The sequence below is a fragment of the Erithacus rubecula genome (assembly GCF_903797595.1).
Source record: "Erithacus rubecula genome assembly, chromosome: 20".
In the NCBI taxonomy this organism is placed as follows: Eukaryota; Metazoa; Chordata; class Aves; order Passeriformes; family Muscicapidae; genus Erithacus; species Erithacus rubecula.
This window is the reverse complement of record NC_136672.1, coordinates 888,367-909,577: the sequence shown is the minus strand read 5'-3', so window position 1 is coordinate 909,577 and position 21,211 is coordinate 888,367. Positions and strand designations below refer to the sequence as shown.

Genomic DNA, 21,211 nt, shown 5'->3' with positions numbered 1-21,211 from the left:
GTGTTTGGAAACGCCTTGCACCTCAGCAGGGTTCAGTCCTGCGGGGTGCCAAGGGCTTTGTTCCCCGGCCAGCAAAGCACTTCAGAACACTTTACAGGCTGCAATAAGCTCATTGATTTCGGGCACTGGAGGATTGAGCCAATACCAAATTTCTTCCAATGATCTCGGCTCTAACAGTAACATCCAGGAAAGTGTTCCTTGAATCTTAATGCTACCTTAAATAGCCGTGGTTCAGGCTCCTCAAGCAGGGAAACAGAGACTGAAACCAGTGTTTTGGGGGAGGTTCTTCTGGGAATAGAGGAAAAGTCATGGTTAAAGGCGATTTTTCCCTCTCTCCTCCCTTATTTTCCCTTCTATTCTGTAGTAGCAGGGATTTGCTTTAACTGTGGTCATCTTCAGCAAGCTTTTAATAAATGAAGAGGAAGCTGGAAGAGTTTGGAAAAGAATGGGATAAGCAAACACTCCAGAGGGACTTGTAGTGGCAACATGATTAATAAGGGACAGTCCTGGTAATTCTATCAAAGCAGAGCTATTGCAAAAGCATATGGAGCATCCCGTGTTTGGGCAGGAGCAGGATTCAGACAAATGATCCAGGGAGATTTATGTGCCTCTTGCTGGGAGGGTTTCTTCTCCCCTGGTAGTGTGAGAGGAAAAGCTCTGTAGGTTTAACCATAGAATTAGACTCCAGGAAAAAAAAAAGAGAAATTAGTAAATCAGGCAGCTTATGGCTCCCAAATATTTTTTATGCTGATTGTTTGTTTGATAGCAGGCTCCAATCCTTACACAGATCTCTTTTCCTTAACTTTCCATATTTATCTTTTTTTCTCTGTCAACCTCCACACATATCTGGGAATAACCTTAAGGAGCTGACAAAAGGAAATGTTCTCCAGAAGGAAAATAGGATGCAAAATATAGAATCCTAGAGTGGTTTGGGTGGGGAAGGACCTTAAATCCCATCCAGTGCCACCCCTGCCATGGGCAGGGACACCTTCCACTGTCCTAGGCTGCTGCAGGCTCTGTCCAGCCTGGCCTTGGGCACTGCCAGGGTTCCAGGGACAGCCACAGCTGCTGTGGGCACCAGAGAAGGTTTTCCAAACCATCTTGGTCTCTTTAAAAAAAAGAAAAATTTTTCTTTTTTTCTTTTTCTTTTTCTTTCATCATCCTGCAGGTTCTCCCAGTGCTTTCCTGAGGCTGCTGGACAGTCTCCACTGGCAGTTGGGGTGCAGAGCTGTGCCCATGGCAGTGTCACCAGCTCTGCCCTGCTCCTGTCACCCTGGCCAGGGGCTCCTCAGCACACTGTTCTCAGAGCAGAAATTTCCTTCTTTCCTTTGAAGGCTTTTACTGTGCAGCTGCTGGGGCAGCTTGGAGCTGTCATTGGGGAGGCAAAAACAGGGAACTGCAGTTAAGAGCTTATTAACTTCTCAGGTTTTAGGAAGGTACAGAGATGAAATGATACTGTGGGTTTTCCCTCCTCCTTTCTCTTCTTTTTTCTCGGGTTTATTTTTTTTTTTTTGACACAAAATGCGAGGGGACCTCTTGCACTTCACATGCATAAATTGTTCAGGTTTGGCTCTGCTCGAGGCTGAAATTAAAAAATAAAAGAAAATCAAATAGTCATCCTGACACATGAGACAATGCAGTCATCCAAAACCAAAATAGTTCTGTATAGTACTCTGCATATAGGAGTCAGAGATCTGTGTGTGGGCTTTAAGAGATGCCTTGTCTTCTTTTTTTGGAGAAGAAACTTCTGTTAACATCTAAATGATGTCAAGAATTCAGCAAGGATTGAATTCCCTGCTCCATGAAATTTTCACATTGCTACTGAACTCTGTTATTTTATCAGCCTCCTGCTCTTCAGACTCTTTTTTCCAAAAACTTTTAAAGTGATTGTGCAAGTCAAACCTAATTTCTTATCACAATTCTTGTGTATGTTGGCTCAGTTGTTTGCAAGGGATTGTTTCACCCACCCTGTTTCCCTTGGCATTTTTAGAAGGTTCTTGTTGTTAGCAGCTGTAAATGGTATTAATAAGGAGTATTTGGTTGCTGGTTTCTGCAGTTTTCTCTGCTGATTAGGCTGCATTGCCAAAGGTTGAGCAAGTTTCTAAAAGCAGGATTGTTCTTTGAGTTGTGAAAACACAATTCTCAACAAAATAACAGCTGTATCTGTGTCAAGAATTCTTCAGGCAGGCTGCTGCACCCCTGCAGAAACTGGGGTGAAACACTCTTAATCCAAAGTGGTATTGATGTTAAAATCAAGCAAGTTTCACCTGAATGTTTAAAGATCCAGCCAGGAAGATGCCAGGACTTTTTCCTTTCCTTAGGGTTGTGTTTGAGGTGAAAGCACTTTCCCACTCCAAGCATTCTGTCCCTGCTGTGCTGAGCTCCCCTAAGCAGCTTTGGTGGGTTGGGAAGTGCCTTGCCTTGTGGAGCAATGGGCACATCTTTGGGTGGGTTCCCAGGGAATCCAGGGTGTGGGCTCCCTCCACAGCTCCATGGCCTTGGGCGTTTCCAAGGCTCAGGGTGACAAAGCCCTGAGCAACCTGAGCCTGATCCTGGAATTGTGCAATTATGGAATATCTTAAGTTGGAAGGGACCCACAAGGATCATCAAGCCCAGCTCCCTAAGTGATCCTGCTTGGGGCATTGAGTTGGACTAGAACCTTCCATGACCCATTTCCTTGGATGGTTTTATGAATGATGACTCCAGAGCATGTCCTTGCTGTGGTCACCAGATCCTGCTGTTGGAGTAGGAGATTCACCCAGATAAAATTCATGGAATGAGTCAACTGAAAATGAATGCTTGAAAAAAAAAAACCTTGGCATCTTCTCTTGTGGCTCTATAAACATTTAGGTGAAATTGTATTGATTTGAGCACCAATACCACTTGTGACAAATGGTTTCAGTTTCTGTCAGCCTGCCTGGAGAATTCCTGACACAGAAGCAGCTGCTGCTTTGTAGACCCTGGCTGCAGGTGGGGAAGGGCTCCATGAGGTGAGATTCACCCGAGAAAGGGAAGCTGATGCCCAGCAAAGCCTGTTGCTGGCTGGATGGAACAGGAGCTGCCATCCAGTGCCAGCAGTGATGGGATTGTCCAGCCACAACACCAAAGTCAGGTTCACTTTCCTCTGGGACTGTGGAGCAATAGCCACATCCCTGTGCTGGGCTGTGCTGGGTGAGGGCTGCAGCTTGTGTTTCACCCAGCACCTGGGGATCAGCCTGTGCTGAGGGGCTGGAGAGACTCCAGGGAAGTGGCTGGAGCAGAGTGAAGGTGTGAGCCGCAGGTTTGAGGTCAGGTTCCCAGCAGAGCCCTTGGTGTGCAGAGCAGTGACCGTGTGGGGGAACAGCTCAGGGCTGCTTGGGCAGCTCATCCTGCAAACCTCCCCTTTCTGGGGACCCCATCCACTGCTGCCTGGGAATTCCATCCCTGCTGCCTCCTGCAGGGCTCTGCTGGTGGAGGCTGAGCGGGGCTGGCTGCTCCTGTCACAGTTCTTGGTCGTGGTTGCTCAACTGCTGTTCCTGGAGAATCTCCTGGGCTCAGCCAGGACCTCAGTCCAGCCTCCTTGCTGTGTACCTGGAATTGTGTCTGAGCTGTTCTCCAAGGTCTGGAGCAGATGGAGAGGGACATCATGAGCAGAGGGGAGAACAGTTTGGGCTTCCAGTCCGTATGGATGGAAAAACAAAAGGAGTTTTGGGTGTGTGGAAGCAGTTCAGGCGTGCAGTGTCATTAATCTTCATCTGTGGCTTTTAAAATCAGCAGCAGCCAGATCTGAAAGCCAGATCTCCCAGATCTGAAAGCCTGTTTGTTTGGATGGAGTGGATGTGCAGGGAATTTTTTCTGAATTTCACCCCACCAAGGTTTGTGTCAAGTGGATTGACTGGAGCAGCACTGCTCAGTGTGGTTCTGACCATTGCAGCCGCCCTGCTTTACAGGCTCAGCCCAGTGGTTTCATGTTTAAAGTTGTCACACATTTTATTCCTGACTGGTTTGTGCCCATTCTTAATTTCTGAAAAGAAAAAAAGTACTGGTTTTGAGCTGGAGTTTCTCATACTTAAGTCTGTGTAAAGATGATTTATGGTGCTAGAAGGGCTCCACTGGAAATGCAAGATCTATTATGAAGTGGATGGAATGGCCCATGCTGAAATGTTTATTGCTGTCTTCAAAATAGAATACATCAGGGTTGATGGGGCCTGTCCAGGAAAGAGAGAGAGTGCACTGCAGTGGGGCTAGTGGGGTATTTTTAGTATTCCAATAAAAGACAAGGCTTTTAAAGGAAATCACTTATTGCCATTTTGCAATCAAGAATGCAGGAGTGTTCCAGGGACTGCAAGAAATATGCTCCAGGAATGTGGGAGCCATAAGGAACTAATCATTCAATATTCTCCCATTTCCACCCCCGGCCCTGTGCTGAGGAAGCCATTTAGGAGCTTTGCAATTTGTATGGAAATCTCAGCCCTCCTGACCACTCAGTCAAGCATCCTGGGCTCTCAGGAGCCAGCAGCCCATTTTCAAAAGTCCCTACAATTCCTGGGCGAGCAGGGCACTTTGGAAAATTGGAGACACATGGACCAGCCTTCAGGAGCACTTAATCTGACCTTAAATGACTGATATGAACACAGTATGATCTTTGTGGTGCTCTAGGCTCTTCTTGCTGGGGAGGTTGTCCTGCAGGTTCAGATGGATCAGCAAAACTGCAGGGTTGTTGCTGTTTTTCTGTTTGTTTGACTGAGCTGTGATTATTTGTATTTCTTGTTTATTTTTCTCATGTGATGCTTGAAACATTTTTGAAATGTTTTTGTGCTGTAGTACGTCCATGTAAGTAGGGAGGGAGCAATCCCAGCATTTGCCAGAGTGAAAAACAAAGGCAGAGGCAAAAGAAAATCCTTAAGAGCCTGATGGGACAATTTAGTGATGCGTCTAAGCAGAGCTGGTGGTTGCCTGCTCCTTCTCCCCATGTTCCCACCTTTTTCCCTGTCTGGCCCTGGTGTCCTGGTGGGGCAATTCAGGCAGAAAAGTGACCCCACCAAAAGCAAAGCTGGGGTGTGGGGCTGGTGGCAGATGGACGTGGGCAGATGTCCCTTCTGTGCCAGGCCAGCAGAGCTGGCCTTTCATTTGATTATTTTTCTTTGCCCATTTGTTTTTAGTGGAGAAAGTGGTGCAGGAGATGCAGCTCCCTGCTGAGATCATCTGTCACAGCTTCTGCCTGTTGCCAGCCTGCTGCAGGTAGCAGAGCTGGGCTGTGACCCTTCCTTTCAGGAAAACCTTTTGGAGTTTGCCAGCTGGGCTGGACTCCTGCAGCCCCTGCAGGAGTCAGGGTGGGCAGGGAGGCTGAGCTGGGGAAGCCCATGGAGGCTCAGATTTGGGAGGAACCCCAGCCCTCAGGACACAGCCCCATCCTGGGACTGGCCCAGGCTGGTGGCTCCTGCAGCCAGGGCTGGTCAATCTCCCCCGTTTGCACTGAGAAGCCTCTTCAGTGACTGGAGCTGCAGAAGGTCCCACCTGGCTGGATTTTCCATTGGAAGCCCTTGGGTTCCCTGAGGTGTTATGTTCCTGCCAGGAGAGCTTTCCCTGGCCGTCCTGCTACCCCGATCCCAGCTGCTCTCCCCAGCACAGTTCATGAAGGTTCATGGCACAGTTCATGGCAAACCCTTCTGTTCCTCCTTGCTATGGCGTGGGGGGATATCTTCTGGTGGAGATGGGATATCCCAGTTAAACCTGTCCTTTCTCACCCTTCCTGCTGGTTTTGCAGAGCACAAGGGTTCAGGTGGCACAGCTGGCTTGGTTTCACTGGAGTGAACTGAGTGACCCTCATATGAAATATGGGATTTTTAGAACCTTTGTGCTCTGTTTGAGCTGTTTTGTTTCCTTTATCCTGGGAAACCTTCAGTGCACATGAGGTCTGTGAAACTTCCACAGGTCCCATTCCAAGCTGCTCAGAAATGCTGAGTATTCCTCAGCTGCTCCTGTTCCTTGGTGTCCCTGATGTAAGGGAAAGGATGCCCCAGAGTCTGGAGGAAGGACAGTTGGAAACTCCGTGTCTGTGTGTGCCTGTTTAATTAAAAAAAGAGGAAGAAAAATAAGCCACATGCAAAGAAATCCAGTGGCCACATCTGCTGATGACCTTTGGGGCTGGAAAGAGTATGATGATGGTGAGGGCCAAGCAAGGAAAGTGTGTGAAGTCACTCCAGAAGAACAAAAGGAAAAACCATGAGGACGGTTCCAGTTTGGGGCTTTGCCAAGTGATCTGGGTGGTCTGCACAGCTCTGCCCTGCCCACCCCTCAGAACAGACAGAGATGGGTTGAGGTTGCCAGTTTGGGGTTGATTTGGAGTTTTTGGGATGGGGAGTCATCTGGGGAAGCTGTTGCCTCTCACACCTGCTCTTAATGCCATGGTGAGTCCAGGAAATGATTTTATTAGCCAATATTTTTGCAGAAGGTGTTGGGGTGTGGATTGCTCTAAAGCTCTCTGGTTCAGTCATTGTGTCTCAGAGGTACATGAACCATTTTTCCACTATTGTCCTCTTCCAGCTACCTGCTGCTATTTAAAGGAGATACAAATTTAGCTCAGTGTTCCTTTTCCCACAGACTCCTCTGGAAGTTAAAACTTGTGACAGTTCAGTTCTTGCTGTGCTCTTGCCTTGTCTTCAGCTCCAAACAAATGTCTTGCCTGTCTCTGAGCTTCACTTCTGGTGGCTCAGTAGGTAAAATAATTTAAATTTCCTAATTTCCATGGGTAATTTTCCTGGCTTTGAGCTGCCCTTCCTGACTTCTGGTTCTCAGGGCAGTGCAGGAGTTCTTTCATAGACACACAGGCAGATGTGGCACCTCAAACCATTGGGGCTGAGCCTTGCAGAGGCAGGAGCTGACCCCCCCATGGAGCAGCTGAGCAGTAGGGCTGCTGGAACACGAGCAGCAGCTGGAGGCTGTGCCCAAAGCCCCAAGCTCTTGGTGAGGCTGGGTCTGTGCTGCTCCTTGAAGGAATTTGGGATTTTGGTGCAGTTGTGCTTGGAAGCAGTTCAGGGCATTACCTGACATGCATCTGTAATTTGAAAAATAGATTAAAAAAGAAGCAAATTGAAGTATAACAATAATGGATCAAGAGAAACACTTAGCTCGCTTACCTGCCCTCAGCCAGGCTGCACATGGGGTTTGGGACCCAAAGTTTGGGATTATTCAATTGCTGAAGTCATAAAGGTTTGGATGAAAACTCACTCCACGCTGCTTCTGGGGTTAATCTGACATTGTTTTCTGATAGTGATGATTCTCATCCTGCTGGGTTTTAGCCCCACTCTGTTTGCCCTTCTGTCAGTAGGGATCTCCAGGCCCTGATCAAAGCTTGTGTTAGCACCAAACCCATCTGTGTGCCCCAGAGGGAATCCTATCTCCAACCTGAGATGACCAAACCCCACAAAAATGCAATTTCTAGCATGTGAAATAATGTTGACTGAGGAGTTCATGTGCATAAACAAAGTCTGCACCTTTGCCTCAGATAAATGGTTTCTTCAGGTTAATCTGGCATGGCATGAACAGCTCCAAATGTGCAATAACTCATAGACCAAAAGTTTTTTCATCTCACATAGGAATGACCTGGGCTTTTCTTTCTTCCAAATAAGGAATTAATAATGCAATAGTTGTTGTTTCCAGGGAGCTCAGCTCTTTTGAGAAGTGCCTTTTTTCCCCCTCCTCTAGACCCAATGAAACACATGAACATTTGGAGCCTTTAATAACCTCTCGCCGGGCCTGGTCTTGATTTCTCTGAGAACTGCCAATGATTTTGATGTCAGGGCTGAGAGGTACAATAGCAGTGTTCAATTTCTGCAGGCAGAGCAGTTGAAAAGGAAGGTCAAAAGCAATAAGGGCCGGGTTCCTGTGGGCGGGGGGGCTCGGGGGGAGCCTTTCCCCGGCCCTCTCGCCCAAGAAAACATTTGGCTGTCACAAAACTAATAAAGCAAAACCTCCAGAGAGGTGGGTTCAGTGCTGCAGGTGTAGGAATCAGGGCTGTATTTACACACAAGCCAGCTCCATGGTGTGGGATTTCTGTTCAAGTGCTTCTTAATGCAGCACAAATTGAATACCCGGCACGGGGAGAATGTTAGAGGGAAAGGATTTTTATGGCTTTTGGGGAGAAAGTGTTTGGCTCTTTTTTTTAGGGAGCAGAAAGGACAGCAAGATGGATTTCTTGGGGTGCTTGCCATGTGAAAGTAGTGCTTTAGGTATGTGCAGAGGCTTCAGAGCCAGCCTCTGAGCTGGTTCTCTGCTGCCTCCAAAAGCAGGGCTTTGAAGGGTTCTGGGCAGGGTTTCTGCCATATATCTGGCAACACGGGCTTAAGATTAACTTATTGAAACAGCAGATAAAATTTGGGTTCTTTAAAACTGTGATATTAAAGAGAAGTCCTCGAGGAAAGCAGCCAGGCTCTGCAGCCCCTTGCTGAAGCTCCCATCCTTGCCCTGCCTCTGCTGCCCTATAAAACAACGATTATGTGTTTATAAGTTACTGCTCCGTGTCCCTTATAAAAGAAGACTTATTCATAAACTTCTGGATAGACAGTTCTGTGGGAATATAACTTCCTTGGCCTAAACCAAGCTGGTTTTCCCAGATAATGTAATGCTATACAGGCTCTTTAAAGTCCAAGCATGCTATTTATTATTACTTTATTATCTATAAAAGACACCAGTGTGGAACCTGGGAATGACACTACACTCAAATCAGCAGGAAAGATTGGGGAAACCCCAAGGACATCTGCTGTTCCCAGAAATATTCATTGGCAGAGTGCTGGGGGATGCTCAGGGCTTGTTGCAGGGCACCCTTCCCTGCACCTCCTCTCTGCAGGCACAGAGCCAGGGCATTGCCAGGGGCACATCTCATTCTTGGGGTGACATTTGCCAGATGCAAGGTGGACATTGTTGAAATGGATTTGGATGCAACCTTGCAGCTTCTGAAGTCAGGGCAGAGGACTTGGCCACACACACACATGCACATGCCTTAGATATTTTTTTTAATGGGCTGAAATCAGCATTTATTTGAGTCCCCAGGACTCAATGACCACGTGGCTGTGTTTGCTCTCTGAATATCCCAGTCCTGAGCCCACAGAAGCACCCATCTCACCCAAGGACTGCCACTTCCCCAGCTCCAGCTGGGGTGGATTTAGGGATGACAGATGGAATCACTTTGGCCAAACCTGCCCATAGGAGAGGTTCTCCCTGTGGGGAGGAGCTGTCCCACCAATCTGCTTCCAGGCTGGAATAGAATCCAGGGCTGGGCATCCATGGAGAGGGGACATCACCCCTGAGCATCTGCCCTGGTCAAGGTGCCAGCTGGGGTGGACATTCCTCTGCTGGTTGCCCTCCAGGTGGATTTGAACCTCGAGTTTGCTTTTCTGTGTGAACCCAAGCTGGAAAGTTGGTGGTTGGGGAATAAATCAGTGGGAAGGGTGTCCCTGAGGAACCCCAAACCAGTGACCCTCAGAGCTGACAAATCCTGGGGAGAGGGGATGGCCTGGGCACTTGGGCTGGTGTGAACCCCAGGTCCTCTGCCCTCAGGGCTGGACAGAGCAGCTGAGAAAGACCAAAGAGCAATATTAACCTAAATTACATATAATTTAACCCTTTCTTTCTGTCTTGTATCTAAAAATGGGATCTTTATTTGGAAAAGGTTTGGTGAGATGTGGAGCACTGAACCCCCCTGAGCCAGGGACTGGGGGCATGAGCAGAGGAGCATCTGAGCTCAGCAGTGACATCAAGCCCTGCAGAGCCAGAGTTCCAGAGTGCTGGGGTGATCCCATCCTGCCATGGAACATGCCCTGGAACTCAGGGCCAGCTGGGAATGTGCTCCCTGCATTCCTGCCCTGCTCCTCAGCAGCTGGATCAGCAGCTGAGCACTGCCCCAGAGCTGCAGGAGCATGGCATTTACTCCAGCCTGCCTTAATTATTTGCTCTGTAATTGCACAGAGATTTCTGCTTCCCACCTTTCCCTGAGAGATGCAGTTTGGATTTGTATTCCTGGCACTGATTCCTTTTGCACGAGAATCTTTCCTTTGTTCTCTTCCGACTCCTGTTGACTTTAAGAATGGCTTTGATTCCTGAACTTCTCTTTGAGGGTTGCTTGTCACGGGGAATATTTATATTTCATAGCATTTGAGCAAAAAAAGGCAAAGCAGGCAGGGAGCTCAGAATGCAGGATTCCTGTCAGATCCCATCCACAGCTTTTGTGGGGAAAGCACATGAAACACCCAGGTTTAAAACCTTCAGACCCTTCTAATCTGCTGTTCTGTGGTACAGGGGGGGAAATGTGTGTAACATCTGCTCTGTCTCATGCAGGAGATGTGTGTGCTGTGTGCTCCTGGTTTGGTGTCCCTGGGATCAGCAGCTCTGCTGACAGCTGGCACAAGGAGAGCACTTGGCCACTGCAGGTTCTTAGTGCCAGTCTGTTTCCAGGAGGTTTGGGCCATCCTGCTGTCCCCTCTCCCTGCCCTGCAGTTCCCTCACTCAGCATTGCCCATTAGCAATCCTTTATTAGTCCCCCACCTTTGCCTCTTCCTGCTGGGGAATAATATGGGGTTTATGTGCAGTTTTTCTTGGGACTCGTCAAAGAATAATTGCACCCATTAACTCCCCTCTGGATCATTACTAATTCACACCTATGGAGTATTTTCCAAGCAGCTGATCTCGGTTGTCTCTTAATTGCTGGAGTCCATAAACTCTGTTACACTGAAACTGTGTGAAGGATTTGCACTCTCTAAAACTTCTCCCTCCAGTGCAAACATAACAGAGAATCGGAATGTGGCAGCTTTATCAGATCTTACTTCTTCCCTATTTAGGCAAATTATTTGCTTCTGGCTCTGTTGAAAACTCCAAAATGTATATTAAGGTGTAAAAAATAGGAGACTAAAAGGGTGAGAAAGTCGTGGCTGTTCAGCCTGGAGAGGAGAAGGCTTTGGGGAGAGCTCAGAGCCCCTTCCAGAGCCAGAAGGGGCTCCAGGAGAGCTGGAGAGGAACTGGGGACAAGGGATGGAGGGACAGGACAGGGGGAGTGGCTTCACTGCCAGGGGCCAGGCCTGGGTGGGATCACAAATGGTTTCAGCTGAGCATAAGAGAAAAAAAATACTGTTGGTGGCAACTCTTATTTCCCTGGAAAAAAATCCTGGCCCCCTGGCAGAGGAACAGTTTCTGCACAGAAAACATGACACTATTTACAAAACCCAGTGTCTAATATCCTTTTCCAGCTTGGAAAGAGGAGTTTATTTCAATACATCCTTTTTTAATTGCCATGAGCTGGACTTGTAAATACTGTAAGTGGTTGAGTAATAGTCCTTAGTGAGCAGAGCAGAGGAAGGGACAGGTTTTCCACTCTTGGAACCCTCTGCATTCCCTCAGCTGGGGCAGGGAGACAGCTCACAGCAGATACTGAACACAAATAAAAGCCTCTCAATTAAAAGCATTTAAGCCCAGGGAATGCCCATGGGTGTGATGCCAGTGCCCAGCACAGTGATCCAGCTGGGTAAGGAGTTTGTTTATTGGGGGTGGTTTGGGAGGTGGATCCAGGATGTTTTCATAAAACATTTCTTCCTTTCCTCTAAAAAATGGGAGAGAAATGGGAGAGTTCCTGCTGGGAAATGGGGAGTTAAGAAGGGAGGAGGATCTCATTTTGTAGGATCTCGTTTGTCATGAACTTCTGTAGGGATCCAGTGGGTTTTGGGGCAGGATGGGGCACACTGAGTCACAGGCAGAGCTGGGGCACAGTGCTGTGGGATTCTCTCCAGAGCTGGATGATCCCTGTTTCCCCAAATCAGGTACATGCCTGAAAGCCCAGCTCTGCACAGAGTACTTTGTGTTGGAAACAATTTCCTGGTGCAGCTTGGATTTCCTCCAGAATAATCCTTTGCCCCAGTGGGATGGTACAGAGAGATTCTAGCAAAGTTCCACCAGCCTGGCTGTGAGTTAAACACCTCCCTTGATGTTTCCACAGCAGATGTTCAGATAGGAAGATACTCCACAGGCACTGCTGGAAAATACTGATTGCAAGGGTCAGGAAGAGAAGGAACTGCTCTGCCAGTGGGGGTTTGGGTCCAGGCCTCTGCTCAGGACCCCAGAGTGCAGGCCTGTCAGGGGTGAGCAGGGGCAATCCTTCCCAGCTGGGAGGAGGAATTCAATGTCAGAAGCCATCAGGAAGTGCAGAAGGCAGCAGCCTAACCCTCTGTGTCTCCTGCAGGGATGCTGGTGGTGATCGTGCTGCTGCTCGTCGCCATCGCCGTGGTCGCGCTCTGGCCGACAGGTTAACCCCACCTGGAGCTGCTCCAGGGCTCCAGGGAGGGACCTGCTGTGTGCAGGCACCTCCTGTGCTGGGAATGAACTCGCTCCATCCTTGGGAATGAACTCCACAGCTGGGAATGACTCCATGGCAGCAGGCTGAAGCAGCATCCAGCAGACCCTGTTCTCCCTGGAGCATGGCTGGGGAGCTCTGAGGGACCTGGAGAATTTCGGGGGGAAAAGAGGATTTTGTCCCATTCTTCCCTCCTCCCTCTGGCATTCAGGCAGCTGCAGCTGTAGGATGGACCCACCTCTCCTGCTCCTGCATCTGGGGACACACTGGTGCTGCTGCCCTGCCCATCTTCCTGAGCTCAGACATCCCAGGGGCTTCAAACACCAAAATCCAGGAATGGTTTGGAGAACAGCAATGTTCCCCTGCTTCAGGATCCCTGCTTCAGAGAGAACATGCTCCATGGTTTTCAAGGAATAGCCTTGGGGAATGACTGCATCTGGATTCTCACAGGTTGGGAAGGGACAGCCCTGCAGGACCCCCGTGGGCTGCACAGAACCACTGGTGACTGAGTCAGTGCTCAGCCCATGGGGTGGGGTATTGGTGGGTTATTGATCTCCAGGGATAGTTATTGATCTCCAGGGGTGGAATCATTGGTGAGTTACTGATCTCCAGGGGTGGGAGTTAAACAGCAACAGGACTCAGCCCAGCCTGTGAGAGTGGAGAGCCCCCAGAGTGTGCTCCCAGGGGCTCTGCCAGCCTGGCTCAGGAGATGCACCAGAATTAACGTCCTCACTGAGCTCTGCCTCTTCTTTGACAGCTTCTCACACCCTTCTACAGCTGAGAGGAAAGATTACCTATTTCAAAACTAATGAAAATGAAAAAGAAGTATTAAATGTTTGCTTCTGGCCAAGAGAATAATTATTTTGTTACACATGCCAGTTTGATTTCAGGATTAATAGAGCAAGCAATAAATACTGATTAAAGCTGATCCATTTATATACAGTTTCTCTGCCTGGGGTTTTACTGTTTTCTACTATCTTGTGTTGTCTGTGAATGATTTATCCAATGCTGCCATATCTTAAGAGCTGTTCTGGAGAAGGAAATAAGCTACTCTGTCAGACTTTGTATATGATGACAGATCTGTGAGACTTGCAAGGGCTGGCCCTCACCTGCCCAGCTAGTGTCTCCTTTCCCAGCTCTCACCTGCCTGTGGCACTCACCTCCCTCTGCCCACACAGCACATCCAGCACTGCTCTGGGAGGTGGAACCAGGTGTCCTGGTGCCTTGGCCCCTCTTGGCTGGCACAAATCCCTTCTGCCCTTCTGGACTCAGCTTCCCCAGACTGGGCTTGGGCACTGCCCCCTTTGTTAATGGTTTGGTGACTACAGATCATCCTCAGTTGTCTCCTTGCAGGGTGCAGGTGTTGGCTGGATCTTGGACCCCATCACTCCAGGCTCTGAGGATGAGAGCCAAGGAAGAAGATGGAATTCTGCAGGAAGCAGAGGCAGGGAGCTCCTGAGGAATACACAGAATTCCAGAAGGACTTTAAATCTCATGCCATGGGCAGGGACACTTTCCAGTGGCCCAGGTTGCTCCAAGCCCTGTCCAGTCTAACCTTGAGCATTCCCAGGGATCCATAGCTTCTCTTCTTCACCTGTTGTGGGAGTTGCTGTGCCCTGGCCCCAGAGAGCATTTCCCTGTCTTTGTGCTCCTGGGGAGGGCACTGGAGTGGGGAGAGGAGCATGGTGGAGAGAAAGGCCCAGAGCTCCAGCCCTGCCCCCTCCAACTTCAGGCAGGGCTCTGTGTCTGTGCCCAGCCCCTCAACACTCAGAGCTGGAGGAGAGACTGGAGGCTGGAGCTCCTCTGGGCTCTGCTGGAGAAAATCCTTGAAGCCTTTACAAGCCCAGCCTAGGCTGTGCCCGGTCAGTTCTGGGGAGATGCTTCACCTTTGGCTGTCAGAGAGGGGAGGGGCAAACAGAGGTGGTTTAATGTCCTCTGCTTTCCAAGAGGACACGGCAGGGGGTGGATGAGTTCATTGTTGATGTCAGATTAGAAATGGAGCTTTAGGCCGGGCTGCTCCAGCTGGAAACAAGGAAGGGCTTTGGAGAGCAGTTCCAAATCTGGGCATTGCTGCAGCTTTGCAGAGGGAGCAAGTCTTGGAATGCTCCTGGAGCTGGTCCTCAGCAGCAACCTCCGAGCCCAGAGTAAGATTTGACTCTTGCTCTGGAGCAGCCCCATGGATCTTCAGTGACAGCAGCGTGGGGTTTGTTCAGCTGAGACCACGGGCTGGGCTTGTAATTAAAGCTGTCAGTTCTGGAGGGAATTATGGCTTTGTTTGAATTCCCAGGACAGGCAGGATGGACGTGTAACTCATCCTGATCAATGTTCCACAGGGACTTTGTTCTGACAGAGGCACTTTCTGACCCACTGGGTCCTCCAGCACATTTTTGCTGTGAGTGCCTGGGAAGGGTGGAAACACCAGGATTTGTTGCTTGTGCTGGCAAACAAAGAGGTTCTCAGCCTTGCCCTTTAGGTAACATTTAACGTGTTCTGTGGGTGAGGAATTTTATTAAAAAGCTGCGGATTTGGCAGCGCTCTGCTGTGTGCAGGGAAGCTTTTCTGTCTCCCTGCCCCACTAAAGAAAATGGAAGGTTAAAATATGAGAGATGCCAGGGTTTGGCTCTGAGCAGCAGCGGTGGAGAAGCCAACCTGGAGTGGCTTCTCCAAGCAAAGATCTTCCTGGAATGTGCCTGGAGACATCCCAGGCTTCCCCTTCCCTGCCACCTCCTGCCTCTCCCTCCTGCAGGATATGCTCAGGAGTTCAGCTGCTTCCAGCTGTAGTTTCATCAAAAGTCCCAGTGCTGAGAGCACGTATAGGGTGTGCTCCAGGCACCTAAATGTCTCATGCCCTGGGAAAAATCCCCACCTCCTGCATGAGAACAGGGATCTTCTTGAAAGGCTGCTGGGCATTTTGACATTCCCTCATTCCTGGTGTGAGCTCAGTGTGAGGATGGCTCCTCTCCATCACTGCCTGGTGGTACCAGGCTGGGAAAAGCACTCCAGGTCCAGCCCTCCGTGGGAAAAGCCTCATCCCTCTCTTTCCAGAGCCACCATGTCACCTTTGGACAAGTGGCCACCTGCAATCTGGGAAGCCCATTTGCCCCTGGGAGCAGAGGGCTGGGGCTTGTGACCCATTTGTCTCTGCAATAAAGAGCTGAGATTTCTGCCCCCTGGGGTGTGTTTGGATTCATAAATTGCCAGCACTGCTGAGAGCTCAGGTCAGCTGGGCTGACCCCCAGCACCAGCAGCACCTTTTGCCTGGATCTTTGTCCCTGGAAGTGTTTGGTTGCCTCAGTTCCCCCCCTCCTCCAGCTCTCCCTGCTGTTGGTGCCACCAGCCCTTGCCTGGGCTCGGCTGATGCTGGGATGGAGCTGCTGGAGCCCTGAGCCCTGCAGGGAATGGGCAGGCAGGGCCAGCACTGCTGAGCAGCCTCTGGCTGGAGCACACACGGGTCCAGAGTGTGCTTGGCAGCTTTCCTGACTCCAAACTTTGCCTGTCCCCACACCTGTCCCCCATTTCTGGGCGGGGTCCCACAGGTTTTGGCTCTGTCCCACTGCAGGGCACAGCTGAGCTCACAGGGGCTGGTGGGGACACCCCATGACACCCACCCATGGTGACCCTGCTGTCCCCAAGGCCACGTGGCCACTGCCTGGGCGTGCTGGGCAGGGACAGGGCTGGGACTGCCTGTCAGAAATGTCTGTGCCACCTCAGCCCTGCCAAGGGACACCGACTGACCCCAGGGATGGAGGGACACCAGCATTTCCTTGCCCAGGTCTTTGTCCCACAGGCTCACCGAGCAATGGGGTGGGAAAAAGCAGAAAATCCTGGAGATTTTTACAGTTTACAAGAGTTTATTCAACTGGTTTCTGACTTTAGTTCTATCAAGGGGGTGCTGAACAGTTACAAGCTCCTTCGGGTCAATTACAGCCAATCTAATGAACAAACAAACAAAAGGGGGGGGAAAGGGAAAAAAAGAAACAACTCAGAAAAACAATAAGAAAATCCACAACTTTTTCACGTGTCATTAAATATATTCATATATAATAACCATAATATATTAGTATGCATTGTAAAGAAACATTGCCCAAAGCAGTCTGCCATGGTCATAACTAAACAACATTTACAGTTCAAGATATTAACAAAATAATAAAAAAAAATCAACCAAAAAAAAAACCAAAAAAAAAGAACAGAAACAAAAAACCAACCCCAAAACGAACACAGGTTTGTGAGGGGATGAGGAGGGGCCGGGGAGGGGCACGGACACGACGGAACGAACAGAAACGAGACCAAGCGACTTGTGTGGGGTGCTACGCTCAGTGATGATTGTTTTGGCATTGCAGCTGCTCTCCAAAGCCTCTCTGAAGGCACCCAGCCCCCTCCCGGCCCCCTGCTGTCCCCAGGTCCCCGTCTGTCCCCAGGGGTGGCTGGGCTGGGCTCTCTGCTGCTCAGAACGGGGCTGGTTCCCCAGAGCTGCCCCCTGGCCGTGCTGGTGTTGAGGGGGGCACCCTGTCCCTCTGGGTGACCAGGAGAGGTGCCCTCCTGGAGATGTCCTACAGCAGGGGCCTGCAGGGGACAGTTACACCTCTGGACTCTGAAATGGGGTTGCTGTGCCCTCCCAGCAGAGGCTGTTCCAGTTCCACTGTTCCAGCAGCAGCTCCTGCAGGTCAGGGCTCCTGGGAGCACGTGAAGGGCACTGGGACCATGGACACGTCCTGGTGGGACAGGGCTGGGGACTTCCTTCCCTCCTGTGCCAGAATCCAGGCTGTTGTGCCAGCTCATTTCCTTGTGAGTCCCCAGGTTCTCAGTGCCTGGAGGGGTCTGGCCCTGGGCGGAGGGGGTGGGAGGAGGGGGTGGGGGTCTCCTGCAGCCTCCAGGACCAGTGGGAGCAGGGAAGGGGCTGGAGGCTGTCCCTGGGGAGGCTGGGGTGCCCAAGTTGTGCTGGGGAGGGTGGCTGTGTTTGACAAGGCTGGAAACTGGGAGTGAGCATTGGGTGTCCATGTGTGCCATGGGCAGTCCCCGTGTCCAGTGTGTCCTTTCCTTCCTGCTCTCCATGTGGAGAACTGGCTTTGGGCTGGATTCTGGCATTTGAGGCACCGTTTGGAGGCTGGGGACATCCCCGGCCTGGGGATGGGCTGTCCCCAGCTCTGGGGTTCCCTGGCAGCAGCTGGTGGTGGCTGCAGGACAGCATCCAAGCCCTGGTTTGGGGCTTTCAGCCCCCATTTAGACACTCGAGGTCAGATTTTATCCTCCAGATCCTGGTGGCTTCACTTCCCTCAGCCGCAAAACCGTCGGTTCTCCTTGAGCTCCGAGATAAGGAAAACCAAGTTAGGAAAGGGGAGAAAACACAGACTTGGAGTGGGAGGAAGTTTCTTCATGTCCAGGGTGAGATTTTTTCCCTAATACCCAGATTAATTTTGAGGGCCTTGTGGTGGCAGGGGAGGCTCAGCAGAGCTGGGTCCCTCCGGGTGGTGTCTCCAGCAGCCCTGGGAGCCTCCTCTTTGCACCTATTTACATGGCTGCCCTGCTTTATGGTGGTTTATGTCATTATATAAATATTGTCAATTGCTATAAAACAAGGCAAAACCACTGGAAATGTCATAAAAGAGATGTTTCCAAGTTTCCTAAAAGGAAAAATATCAGGGAGGTTTTGCTTTTCATAGCGACTAATGTTTGCTTCTCCCCCAGGTACCATCCTGCCCTCCCTGCCTTCTGCCCCAGCTATTCCCGGGCTCCAACGATGAGGTGGAACTGGAATTCCCCATTCGCCATGGGCTGGTGTGGCAGGGGAGCAGCCTGGCATGGGAGTGACAGCTCCTGAGCCAGTCCTGCCCGCTGGGTGCCCCAGGGGAAGATGCTCCAGTCTGAGGTGAGGCAGCCTCCACTGTGCTCAGTGCATTCATGGCTGGCAATTGGGAATTTTCAATTGGCTGTTTTTCCCCCCATCAGAAGGGGGAGAGCTCCAGGTGGGTCACACCTTGCTCCTGGCTGAGACCTCTTCCCTGGGCCAGTCCCTGCCCTGAGTGGGCTCTACCCCTGCCAAGCCTCAGAGCTCTCTACTGGCCCCACTGCCCATGGGGACGGTCCTGGCACCCTCTGCTCCCCACTTTGTCTCCAAGACCTTTTACAGGGATGTCAGGGGGCTGCAGCTCCAGAGGGAGCGAGGGCAGAGCTGCTGTGGGTTTGGGAGAGCTGCCTGAGTCTGGGAGTGAAAGCAGGGACCAGCCAGGACCTTGGTGTCAATCCCTGCTGGGATTTCTACCATCTGAGGGTTCCTGGTGTGCTGACAGCAGCAGAGGGGACCGAGCCCATGGAGGAGGTTCAGGGACTGAGACTGGCAGGATCTTCCAGGGCACTTTCTGGGAACTGGATGCCAACTCATTTTTTGTCAGGTCTGGGTGTTTCCTTGGGGATCCTGGTTATTGACTCCTTGTCTGTAAATGGGTGGCTGGAGTGGGACAGGGCATCCTGTGGGCTCACCCTCCTTCAGTGTGGTGGGGGCAGCATCCTTAGGGTCAGGAGCTGAGCACGGAGCCATTCCCAGAGCTATGCACAGCAGGAAGTCACCCACCAACATTGTCCCCTCTTGTCTGTGCCTGAAATGGACCCAGAGCATGATCACAGCTGGAGAGCTCAGCCTTCCAAGACCCCATCCGCCGATCCTCGGATCCGTCCTCAGCAAAGTCTGGGTTTAGTTTCCTCTACAAGTCAGTCACAGTCAGCCTAAGTCGCAAATACGTATTTTGGGGATGGGGAGTTAATTTCCAGCAGTGCTGTTGATTAGTTTCTTACAGGGTGGGTGTGCCCATGCCGTGCTTTGGAGGCAGCAGATGTTGGCAGCTGGAAGGCAGTTTGGTGTCTCTGAGTTCTTCAGCAACGGGGCAGGAGGGAGCTGGGGGGCCCCAGGTGCCACGTGCTTGCACCCTACTCATGGGTTCTGTCTGTGTGTGCAATTGGATTTTCTTGGGTCCTGTTGGGTTTTGTTGGGCTTTGTTGAGTTTTCTTGGATCTTGTTGGGTTTTCTTGGGTCCTGTTGGGTTCTGTTGGGTTCTGTTGGGTCCTGTTGAGTTTTCTTGGGTCTTGTTGGGTTTTCTTGGGTCCTCTTGGGTTCTGTTGGCTCCTGTTGGGTTTTGTTGGGTCTTGTTGGGTTCTGTTGGGTCCTGTTGGGTTTTGTCTTCCCTGGAATACGAGGTGCAAGCCCAGCAGTCCCCAGCCATGGTCGCTGTCCCCCTGTTCCCCCAGCCCGCCCTGCCAGCCGGTTCCTGCCCGCCCCAGCTCTACACAAAGCAGCATGCACAGTCAGTCTCTCCCTCTGCTCCTCCTTTAGGCTTTCTTACACTTCCCCTTCTTCTCCCGCTGCTGGAACTTCCGCAGCCGCCGGGCCCACGTGTCCCGCCACTGGATCACCAGGCTGGTTTTGTCCGCAATGATGCCGCTCTGGTCGGGCGAGTCCTCGTTGTTGCCCAGCAGCAAATACTTCTTCATGGGCTTGATTTTGGGGCACTTGCAGGCTATGTCCTTGGAGTGGATCCACAGGGTCTGGTCTCCGCGCCGGATCCGGTTGCTGCCTTGTTTGTAGACGGAGATGATGTTGACTGTGAACTTCCACCAGTCCGCGTTTCTTTCTGCTTTCAGAATGTGGATCTGGACAGCTGGAAAAAACAACACGCAGGCAAGAGAGGAAAAGGTGTTACTGTTTGGGCTGGTGAGGAGAAATGAACTTGCCTTACCTAATGGGCTGTGTGAGGAAGAAGAATTTTGCAGCAGCCAAGGGTTGTGGATGCCCCACAATTCTGTCCCCAGGCCACCCCCCAAGAACAGGAGCAGCCAGTGCTGCTCCTGAAGGTCTCAGCAAAGCTTCCAAGACCACCACAGGCTTGTGGTGGACCACGAGGACCACCACCACCAGCCTGCTCTCCAGCTCTGCATCTCTCTGCAGTCACTCAAACATCTCTGCAAGTGCTGAATGGCACACTGGGCTCCAAGGCCACCTCCTGGTGTCCTGGCAGAGGATTGGGACACCACCAGCTCCCACAGGAAGACTGAGGTGGGAGGACAACTGTGATGTCTGCACAAAGTGGTGATGATGATGATGATGATGTTTTCTAAGCCCATGGCTGATGCTGTGTAACCTCCTCTGTAGTCATGGACTGAGGAAACATCAGCCCTCGCTCTTTCATGGTATGGGACTAAAAATCAGCTTCCAGGAAAATACCTTCCCCAGGCAGGGCCTGCCCAGCCCTCCTGGGTTTGTTTGGCAGCTGTGGGATGAGGAATCCCCACCAGCAGAGACAGAGGGAAATCAAAGGGGAGGATGGTCTGGCTGGGAGAGCAGGCAGGGGCCAAGCTCTGCACAGGTTGATGCAGCACAACCACAAAGAGCTTTTTTAGCCAAATCATGGAGCTTTTCCCTTTTCCCCCACTCTTCTCTCCATGCCCTGGGAGCTATAAACCCCTGTCCATTCACCTGCCTGTCTCAGCTGCCTGGCTAAGCCCCAGTGGGGCCAATCCTGTTTGTATAAATGAACAGAGGGAGAAGAAACCCCCAGAGATCTCAAGGAAAACTCTGCCATTTGCCTTATAACAGTACAGTTTTCCCCCCTGGGCTGATGGTTGAGGAGAATCCCCCTGTCTCTAAAACCAAGTGATTCCAGGCTCTGGGAGGAAGCAGAGCTCTGCAGCCCAGCACTACTTTTTAACACGTTGCAAAATATATGGGGTATTTTTTTTTCAGAGCATGTCATGGAGGCCAGATGCTTTCATTAAAAAAAAAAAAAAAAAGGAAAGAAGGAAAAAAACCAACCCTAAGCTCTGACTGTGTATTTCCCTGTCTGGTGTGAAGGTAACAAAATGTGAAGAGTAGCCAATTTTTATTTTTTTGGAAACAAATCTTTCCAA

The 21,211-nt window shown here is 50.7% G+C and overlaps 2 protein-coding genes across 2 annotated transcripts in view; one reads left to right on the top strand and one right to left on the bottom strand.

Annotated features, from left to right (window-relative positions):
* The window catches only part of STX8 (syntaxin 8), an 86,193-nt gene extending 72,935 nt beyond the window's left edge, over positions 1–13,258 (top strand). Inside the window, exon 8 of the mRNA XM_079323185.1 lies at positions 12,206–13,258. Within this exon, the coding sequence (XP_079179311.1) occupies positions 12,206–12,273 (68 nt within the window). The 3' untranslated portion in view covers positions 12,274–13,258. The remainder of the gene's footprint in view (positions 1–12,205) is intronic.
* Positions 13,259–16,147: 2,889 nt separating this feature from the next.
* Positions 16,148–21,211, bottom strand: part of NTN1 (netrin 1) — an 86,907-nt gene continuing 81,843 nt past the window's right edge. The window contains exon 6 of the mRNA XM_079323157.1: positions 16,148–19,965. Within this exon, the coding sequence (XP_079179283.1) occupies positions 19,637–19,965 (329 nt within the window). The 3' untranslated portion in view covers positions 16,148–19,636. The remainder of the gene's footprint in view (positions 19,966–21,211) is intronic.